Source organism: Triticum urartu, chromosome 7 (assembly GCF_003073215.2).
Source record: "Triticum urartu cultivar G1812 chromosome 7, Tu2.1, whole genome shotgun sequence".
Lineage (NCBI taxonomy): Eukaryota > Viridiplantae > Streptophyta > Magnoliopsida > Poales > Poaceae > Triticum > Triticum urartu.
The window spans coordinates 446,968,420-446,978,617 of NC_053028.1; the positions used below are offsets into that span (position 1 = coordinate 446,968,420).

At 44.5% G+C, this 10,198-nt stretch overlaps 1 protein-coding gene across 2 annotated transcripts; it reads right to left on the reverse strand.

Annotated features, from left to right (window-relative positions):
- Positions 1 to 1,066: 1,066 nt before the first annotated feature.
- On the reverse strand, positions 1,067 to 2,372 carry LOC125518606 (60S acidic ribosomal protein P1-like). Of its 2 annotated transcripts, none has more exons than XM_048683438.1 (4): positions 2,236 to 2,372; positions 2,024 to 2,125; positions 1,816 to 1,939; positions 1,067 to 1,389 (listed from the first exon to the last, which is right to left on the reverse strand). In XM_048683438.1, the coding sequence occupies exons 2-4, from the start codon at positions 2,090 to 2,092 to the stop codon at positions 1,250 to 1,252; spliced, it is 333 nt and encodes a 110-aa protein (XP_048539395.1). In that variant the 5' UTR covers positions 2,093 to 2,125; positions 2,236 to 2,372; the 3' UTR covers positions 1,067 to 1,249. The 2 variants fall into 2 exon arrangements, with proteins under 2 accessions (XP_048539395.1, XP_048539396.1); XM_048683439.1 differs by having other exon boundaries at positions 2,024 to 2,118; positions 2,236 to 2,297.
- Between the last annotated feature and the right edge of the window lie 7,826 nt (positions 2,373 to 10,198).

Genomic DNA, 10,198 nt, shown 5'->3' on the forward strand with positions numbered 1-10,198 from the left:
CGGATTCTAGTTTTTTTGCAGAGCAGCATATCATGGAGCTACCCCATTTGGCTTGTGTTTTCTGAAACAAAGCTGAATTTTAAGGAGTAGAGCAGTCCAAAACAAGCTCTTAACCCCTTAAGTTCGTACATTTTGATGTAGTCCATGGAGCTCTGTCATAAATTCCTCTCTATGAGATTAGGGTTTCTCGTGTGATACTTTGTATTTTCAGTGAACTTTCATAATATTTCATAATACATTGATTCTTTAAAAAGATAATTTGGATTTTCGGTGAACTTCCATAATAAATTGATTCTTCAAAAAAAATTGAACCAGCATTTACCCGAGTGAGCCAAGAAAAGAAAGAGCGATGGATGCACATAACAAAGAGAGAGTGTTGCATGGATACAAGTATATATATATGGCCAATAAGAGTCAGTCATGGCGTAAGTTTAGTATCAATTTCATGGGTTTTTAGTTAGTAAAATCAGAATCTGAAATTTTGAGGTATGCCAATCTTTTCTATTCGTTTTCAGTTCGCGAAGGAATGAAAAACCATTTTTATATTCACAAGGGGTCCATGGAACTAATTAGCCAAATTTCTACAGAACTGCCTAAATTTTTCTTTGGAAAAACTGGTATTGGTAGATGTACTGTACTGTCAAACTCCTGCTGTTATATTCAAGTATGCGCTTGTTGCACAACAAGCTGCCAAATTATCATGCAAGAAGTACCTTTCCATTAGAAACAGATTACTCCCTACAGGGCCTAATATGTTTTTCATGTCAGGGCCTAATATGTTTTTCATGTCATGTAGTAGTCAAACACGGTCTTGAAAAACGCATTAGGCCCCTATATAGATGAAAGGAGGGAGTATAAATGTTTAGCAGAAATACACAAACCCATCGGCACACATAATACGAGCAGCTACGTGCACCCCACCAAATCAGCTGCATCACCATAATTAATCAACGGGACACAATTTCAAAAAAGCTACAGGCAGTCATCCAAGCACAGAGCATAGAAAACTGGTGACAACATAATCAGTAACTGACCAGAAAAAGGAAAACATGCACCAAAAGATCAATAAACATAATGTAGAACCATTTTCATTCTAACAAGACAATCCCAAGGAGGTTTTGCAGTACTCATTGCACAGATACTTAGTCTCAAACAGCATAACATAATAAATCTTCAAAATTCGACCTAAAAGCACATAAGACAAGTCTTTCGCATAGAAGAACCCACAGGAGAACTGGAATTGAACAGCTTAGTCGAACAAGCTGAAGCCCATGTCATCATCGCTCTCTTCCTTGGCCTCTTCTTTCTTTTCTTCCTTCTTCTCTTCAGCGGCAGCAGCACCACCAGCAGCCGGGGCAGCAGCAGCAGCAGCTGGAGCACCACCTCCACCTATAAACAAATAAAATACATTACTACATTGACAAGATTAAAAGTAAAGAAAAACGTAAAGCATAGAACGACTGCTGTTGCTGCTCATGGTAAATTACAAACATCAAGAGTAGCATACTCGGTTTCTGCTATTACAATGCAGAAGATTGGTCAAACAGGGATGGCTACAAATTTACACATGAAATTAAATTCAGAAACATAACAGCTAAGAGGTACATATACTAGAAGATCATCCTTCAATTTAATAATAAATTGTCTAACATGAAGTGAAGCGATGGATTCTCTACTTGCACAGACTAACCAAGCAGCAGATCAAAGTACGTTACATAAATATGATCTACTGCAAAGTACACAACGGGCCAGGTGAATCAAAGCCTCGGACAAACTACAGAGGATTATAACACAGTGAGAGCGGGAGAGATTTACCAGATCCGACGGAAAGGATGAGGTCATCGACGCTCCTCTTCTCCAGGAGCTTGGCGAAGAGCGCGGGCCAGTAGGCCTCAACCTTGATTCCGGCAGCCTTCACCACCGTCGCGATCTTCTCGGACTGCGTTGGGCCAAGCAACAACACTCAGACAACGAAACAGACCAGGAATCGCGCAAAGAGAAGGAACCAAGACAAACAACTTACAGTGATGGGGATCCCGTCATCGTGGAGGATGAGGGCGGCAAGGGTGCAGGCGACCTCGCTGGAAGACATGGCGACGGATTCTCACCGGAGAGGATCTGCGATCTGCAAGAGTAAAGACACGATGCAGCGTCAGGGGGGGGGGGGGGGGGGGGGGGGGGGGGGGGGGGGGTTGCGGCGGCAAGGTGGGAACGAAGGGCGGCGGCGGCTCTTACCTTGGGGAGGCGATGGGAGTGGAGGCGCAGGAGGCAGGGGTCTTCTAGGCTTTGGGGAGGCGCGGTGGGATGGGAATTTATAGGTGGTTCGTGCCGAGCACTAGGGTTTCGCGGTAGAAGTTTGGGCTGGACTGAACGGTCGCATGGGCCTTTGTGCGGATGCGGTGCAATGTGGTAAATGGGCCCATTGTTTCGTCATGTGTCGGGTCTGTAAAAAAACTGGGCCTCTTAGATGGGAACTCCTCCTAACTGGATTCCTCTTTCTAGGACGGCCCATGGTTCGACTGTTTCTACGACTGTGTTCGCGAATCGTTTTGTGAAATCGAGTACTTGTAAACACTTCACTTTCCAGGTCGCGATAAGTGACGCACATGCAACACGTCATTTGTTGCAACTTGAGAATTTTTTTTATAGATTCATTTATTTAAAATGTTTTATTTTTAAAATCGTGTGTTCAAATCTCGAATCGTTTTCACCATTGGATTCCTCGCGTTGAAATATTCAAAACTAGATCTCATGTTAATAGGTTTTGACAAACTTTTTTTCACAAAAAAAGAATGAAAAAAACCAGACGAAAAAACTGAACCGAAAGCATGATTTTTTTTCGTTTTCAAAAGAGGCATGCCCGTGCCTCTCGCGAAATCACACTCGTGCCTTTTGGAAGCAAAATCGTGACTCTCGTGAAAGGGAAAAAACAGAAAACACGTTTTTTTTCGTTTCCGAGAGGCATGGCCGTGACTCTCGTGAAAGCACAACCATGCCTCTCGCAGAAGCAAAACCGTGACTCTCGCGAAAGAAAAAAAAACAAAAAACGCGTATTTTTCACCTTTCTGAGAGGCACGGTCGTGACTCGCGCGAAAACACAACCGTGCCTCTCGCGAAAAAAAAAACAAAAACGTGTTTTGTTTTTCCTTTCCGAAAGGCACGGCCGTGACTCTCGCGAAAGCACAACCGTGCCTCTCGCGGAAACAAAACTGTGACTCTCGCAAAAGAAAAAAAAACAGAAAACGCGTATTTTTTCCTTTCCGAGAGGGGCGGTCGTGACTCTCGCGAAATAACAACCGTGCCTCTCGCAGAAGCAAAACCGTGACTCTCGCGAAAGAAAAAAGAAACAGAAAACGCATTTTGTTTTTCCCTTTCCGAGTGATACGTCTCCAACGTATCTATAATATTTTTATTGTTTCATGCTATATTATATCATGTTTTGGATATTATTGGGCTTTATTGTACACTTTTATATTATTTTAGGACTAACCTATTAACCGGAGGCCCAACTCAGAATTGCTGTTTTTGCCTATTTTAGGGATTCGCAGAAAAAGAATATCAAACTGAGTCCAAACGGAATGAAACCTTCGGAAACGTGATTTTTGAAACGAACATGATCCAGAGGACTTGGACCCTACGTCAAGCAATCAACGAGGAAGGCACGAGGTAGGGGTGCGCCTAACTCCCCCCAGACGCGCCCTCCACCCTCGTGGGGGCCATGTTGCTCCACCGATGTACTCCTTCCTCCTATATATACCTATGTACCCCAAAACTACCAGATACGGAGCCAAAACCCTAATTCCACCGCCGTAACTTTCTGTATTCACGAGATCCCATCTTGGGGCCTTTTCCGGAGCTTCGTCAGAGGGGGTATCGATCACGGAGGGCTTCTACATCAACACCATAGCCTCTCCGATGAAGTGTGAGTAGTTTACTTCAGACCTATGAGTCCATAGTTATTAGCTAGATGGCTTCTTCTCTCTTTTTGGATCTCAATACAAAGTTCTCCCCCTCTGTTGTGGAGATATATTTGATGTAATCTTCTTTTGCGGTGTGTTTGTTGAGATCAATGAATTGTGGGTTTATGATCAAGTTTATCTATGAACAATATTTGAGTCTTCTCTGAATTCTTTTATGTATGATTGGTTATCTTTGCAAGTCTCTTCGAATTATCAGTTTGGTTTGGCCTACTAGATTGATCTTTCTTGCAATGAGAGAAGTGCTTAGCTTTGGGTTCAATTTTGCGGTGTCCTTTCCCAGTGACAGTAGGGGCAGCAAGGCACATATTGTATTGTTGCCATCGAGGATAACAAGATGGGGTTTATATCATATTGCATGAGTTTATCCCTCTACATCATATCATCTTGCTTAAAGTGTTACTCTGTTCTCTTGAACTTAATACTCTAGATGCATGCTGGATAGCGGTCGATGTGTGGAGTAATAGTAGTAGATGTAGGCAGGAGTCGGTCTACTTGTCTCGGACGTGATGCCTATATATATGATCATACCTAGATATTCTCATAACTATGCTCAATTCTGTCAATTGCTCAACTGCAATTTGTTCACCCACCGTAATACTTATGCTCTCAAGAGAAGCCTCTAGTGAAACCTATGCCCCCGGGGTCTATTTTCCATCATATTAATTTTCCAATACTTAGTTATTTCCTTTGCTATTTATTTTACTTGCATCTTTATTTCTCTTTATCATAAAAATACCAAAAATAGTATCTTATCATATGTATCAGATCTCACTCTCGTAGGTGACCGTGAAGGGATTGACAACCCCTTTATCATGTTGGTTGTGAGGAGTGTATTTGTTTGTGTAGGTGCGAGGGACTCGTGCGTGGCCTCCTACTGGATTGATACATTGGTTCTCAAAAACTAAGAGGAATACTTACGCTGCTCCACTGCATCACCCTTTTCTCTTTAAGGGAAAACCAACGCAGTGCTCAAGAGGTAGCATCGAGCGGCACGGCCGTGACTCTCGCGAAAGCACAACCGTGCCTCTCGCGAAAACAAAACCGTGACTCTCGCAAAAAAAAATAGAAAACATGTTTTTTTACGTTTCCAAAAGGCACGGCCGTGACTCTCGCTAAAGCACAACCGTGCCTCTCGCAAAAAAAACCGTGACTTTCGCGAAAGGAAAAAAGCATTTTTTTCGCGCAAAATTTGTTTTTCAAATTTTTTTGATCGAAAAGTTAAGGAAGACCGGGAGAAAACCAAAACGTCGAAACAACCCAGAAAAAAAACATTTAGAAAACCGAAGCGTGCGGAAAAATAAAAAAACAAAATCCAGAGGGAGCATCCAGAGCGCGACACGTGGCAAATGGCTGAGAGCGCGCCAAGTGACGCTGATCATTACGAGGCTCCCGAAGGAGCGCTCGTTAACTAGTTGCTCCCATCGTTTTCTCTTCTTTCGTTAATGTTTCACGGTGTACTTTCGGTTCGTTTTTAAAGAAGTTACGAGAGCCCAAGTCTGTATGGATTCGTTCATGGGAGAAGGAAGGAGGAGTATCGAGCGTTAAATATATTGTACGTGTATATTGTATCTTGGGTTCACCTTCTAGTTTATCTGTATAATTGAGGTTGTGCCCCCCTTTGTATATCATATATACGTATGTGGTGCACCGATCAATGCAATTGTGTTGCATAGCCTATTCTAGTCTTTTACATGGTATCTATCACAGCAAGTTCCTAGACCTAGCCGCCGCCGCCTAACCGCCATAATGACTCTTGGATGCTCAGAACGCGACGCCTAACCGGCTCGAGGATTCACAGTCTTCAAATGTAACAAGTCTTCAGATCATGCGGACAGAAAGACTTCAGTGATGCCTAACACTTTTTGGCTCTCGGTGTTTTGGGTTTTATCCTTGCAAGGATCTCTCTCTCAAATGGTTCGGAGGTGGGTTGCTCTCAAACGAGAAAAGCCATGCACTAACTCTGAGCAGCCACCAATTTATGGTGTAGGGGATGGGCTATTTATAGCCAGGAGGCAACCCGACCTGATTTGTCCGAAATGACCCTGGGTCACTAAGGAATTGACACGTGTCCAACGGTCAGATTTCAAACACATGCGGTAGCTTGACTTGGGCTACAAATAAAGCTGACTCATCCAGCTATGGATAAGATATGCTCCCATTGTCTTCGCTCGAAGACATAGGATTTGGTTGAACATCACTTTAGTCACTCTGACTTTGTTCACTTGGACCCCACTTAACAGTACGGTGCTTCCTATGACTCAACAAAGATGGAAAGGAAACTATGAAACAACTATGTCTTCGCACTCCATAGTCTTTATGTGAATGTCTTCTCATGTCATAATCTTCACTATGAATATCTTCACATACCACTATTGTCTTCAATGTCTTCACACATTTTTAGGGGTCATCTCTGGTAGGTAAACTGTATCAATATGGGACTACTGCCTGTGTTATCCTGCAATTCTCACAAACACATTAGTCCCTCAATCAAATTTGTCGTCAATACTCCAAAACCAACTAAGGGTGGCACTAGATGCACTTACAATCTCCCCCTTTTTGGTGATTGATGACAAACCGGTTGAAGTTTTCAACGGGGATAAAAGTATGTGAAAGTTTAAGAATTAAGGCATTGTCTTCATAAGTAGCAAAGGCTCCCCTGAAGATGTGCATATAAGTAGTTTGCTTTTGAATGCAAATGCACATGGTAGGTTATACTTTGTGGAGATTCTCTTCAACTTACGAAGACAATTCATCATGCATATAAAGAGATAACGAAGATAATGACATGCGTAATGAAAAATGGACGTCTGCGGAATGGCTTCATGCGGAATTTATCATCGCATCACAAGATAGCAGAAAAAGTAGCAGACGACCATCGAGTTTAAGTGTTACAACTCAAATAACCAAATGTTTCAAAAGACGAGAGTTGTAAAGACTTAGCAAAAATAATGCAACCACCCAATACGGACCCGCTTGAAGACTATCAACTCATAAGCTTCTCCCCCTTTTGTCAGTACTGACCAAAAAGGTTTGAAGACATAGAGTATCTACGTGTTCCCATCATAAGTAGATGAAGGAGCAGGGTCAACATTGGAGTTTGGTGGTGCCGACGGGCCTGATGCAGTGTCGAGATGCAGTGCAGCCATTGTTGGTGAAGTGACGTCGTCTTCTTCATCGACGACTCTCGCAACAATATTTGCAACCAAAGATGAACGCTCAGAATCTTCAATTGAGGGAGTGCGATGCCAGCTTGCATTTTGTGGAGGCCTGGAATCAAACTTGAAGTCCTCAGTGAAGCCATCTTCGCGAAGATCATCTTCAGGACAAAGCAGTGTGAGACTCTTCCAGGACCGCCGACAGGCTTCATGGGTAACAAACGAGTTCTTGGTGGCCAAGTTTCGAATGCGATTGACATCCACCAAGGCACTCTGCATCTGACGCTTTACCCAGTCATGATGCTTATCCTACTTCTGATGCAAGGCCCCAAGAAGCTCTCGGTCATTGAGTACTCGAGATCGCTTCCGAGGCCTTTGGGCAACCGTACTTGCAGTGGCTTCGGTGTTGGCACGATGTGGCACTATCATATTCCCAGCCAGATGATAAGTAGGGGTCGCAGTATTGGGGACAAGAATTCCCTCCATTGGTTGTGAGAAGCTTTGGTGTTCGGCATTCTGAAGATGTAGAGGCTTCTTGGTAGGCTCGGGGTAGGTGGCTTCAATGGACATATCAACCTCAGGCAGAAAAACAAGATGGTTGATCAGGCGCATCACCTATGGAGCATAAAACTTCAAGCCAAACAGATCAATCTCAGATGCAGCGAGTTGTTTGAGGAAGAAATCCTGGGTATTGAATCTGATGCCATTGATGATATAAAATACCAAAGTCTTCATGGCTCCTTCAAGTTTGGCTTCAGAAGAGTGTCCCTTGATTGGCCAGAGAGTACGCCTCGGAATATGATAAACTGTGTGTGGCAAGTACTCGGGGTCCTGCACGAAGAACTCTTTGGGGTATTCAGCATCGGGAGGTAGTGACTTCATCATACTGAGCATCTCACTCATATTTGGCTCGAGCCACTGGAAGATACTCTGCAGTTCATCTTGATGATGCTGACAACTAGGCTTGTAGAACTCACTTGGAGTGGGCAGAGAAGTAAGCTCGATAATGTCACGAGCTTTGGCTTCGTGGTGTACATCACCTGACATCCACTCAAGGATCCATGTCTTCGGATCCCTGTTGTAACCACGAATGTGAACTGTAGCATAGAACTGCAGCAGAAGCTCTTCATTCCAGTGCTCTTCGTCTGTCACAAATGGTAGAAGACCAACATCCCTGAAGCAATCAAGTGCTTCTTCAAGACAGGGCAGCCCAGCAATAGCTTCACAATCAAGACGCATGTGTGGAAAGATTTGTTCTTGATTGTATAGAATGCAGGAGTAATAGCTGCGCTGAGGATGGCTCCAGAATCAATCGGAAGAGATCTTTGGCTTCGAGTATAGATTCTTGTCACTGTCAAAGAAGGTGTTATGCGCTCTGAAGCTGTGCACATTGAAAGAACTTGGAGTAGTTGCAACACCTGGAAGCCTTGGCAGTCGTGGCTTGGGCTTCTGAACTTGTGGCCTCTGCTCCACATGATAATCATACTGTGGCCCAGGAGCAGTGGGAGGAACCATAATAGGCCATCTAACTGTGGCAAGCTGACCATGATCATAGGCCTGTTCAATGGTGTGATGCCTTGGAGGTGGAACAGTGGCTTCAGCTTCCACGTTGGCTTCAGGCTCCACATTGTCTTCACCCATGACAGTGTCATTGGCTTCAGTGGTGTTGTTTGTGGCAGCCTTAGTGTTTTCAACCTCCGTTGTTCAATAACAGGAGGGTCGGGCACAATCACATTCTCCTTGCGAAGGGGCTAATCAGTAGCAGGGGGTGTGGCAACTCTTTCTTCTTCTCTTGTTTCTTCATTTATCTTCATTGGCTGATGCAGCCGAAATGTCTTCGGCATCTTTGGCTTCAGACTCAGAGACATTCACAGTAGGGGTGGCTTCATGAAACACTTGACGTGCTACTGAGCTTTGTTGCACTTCCCCTTCCGGAATGCTCGACATGGTGACCTATGGCCTGGGGCCTTTGCGAAGCCTGCGAAATGCGGGCTACGACTTTGGTGAAGGAGTGGTCTGCACCATGTAGTTGCCGTCGTCAAGCACCGGAGTGGTGACTTGAGGTGGTGGAGTTCTGGGTGTCTCATCAAGGACGGGGGTGTCTTGCTGAGGGCGCTCAGCCCATGAGTCATCCTGAGAAATTGGCGTCAATGGACAACCAATGTTGATAAGTTCACTGCTCGTGGGAGCAGGCAATGATACCGACTGGGGCTCGAGTTGAGGAAGGACTACATCATCTTCAACATTGTCATCATGACCAATGTCTTCAGCTGTGATGGGGTCAACAGCTGGAACTTCTTCATTTTCAGGAGCCTCTGTGGAAGCAGGCTCATGAATCACAAGGCGACGCTCTTGGTTGGTGGAGGCGGGAAGAGCAACAGAAATGGGTTCAACAATGAGGGGCTCAGAGGCTGCAGCACGCTCTTTCTTTGAAGACTTTGTCTTTAATTTCTTCTTGGATGGGGCATCATCAGACGCATCCTTGTGCTTGTGTTTCCTGGCTTCGGCTTCAGCTGCCCTTGTCTTTTTCAGCTCTGAAGCTGCTGAGGTGACCTTATGCTTCGAGCCTGTCATGCTGGCAGGGAAGACAATGCGAGGTTCTTCCTGCCTTGATGCTTCAGTTTGGGCTACAACAAACTTCTTCTTTTGCTTGGCAGCCATCCTGGGATCGATGCCAGGACACCTAAGAGCTTTGTGCTTTTCATCTTCATTGTGGGCTTGAACACATTTATCTGCGAAGTACTTCATACACTATCGTGAGCCTTTGGCTTCTTCCCTCTTCTTGTGAAACTCTTCTTTGAGATCATGCATCATCTTCTTGAAGATTTGAACATCTGCCACACTAAGCTTGGCCACGTTCTTCTTGAAATGTGCCTTCTCATAATCAATCTTGTTTTTCAGCTCGATGATTTTCTGAGCCACGGCCAATTCATTGGCAATGGCTCCGTGGAAGGTGACACTGATGTCCACAGGCAGCTGAAGATCATCAATACCAATGCTATGGTCACCGAACCACTCATCGATGAAGTTGTTCAGAATGTCAACATCAAAGAGGGGCAGATC

Excerpts from the sequence above, each read along its gene's own strand:
- LOC125518606 (XM_048683438.1), bottom strand. The coding sequence starts at position 2,092 with ATGTCTTCCAGCGAGGTCGCCTGCACCCTTGCCGCCCTCATCCTCCAC. Across the intron at positions 1,940-2,023 it reads ATGACGGGATCCCCATCACT|TCCGAGAAGATCGCGACGGT; the intron begins GTAAGTTGTTTG and ends GGCCCAACGCAG. Across the intron at positions 1,390-1,815 it reads CATCCTTTCCGTCGGATCTG|GTGGAGGTGGTGCTCCAGCT; the intron begins GTAAATCTCTCC and ends ATTTGTTTATAG.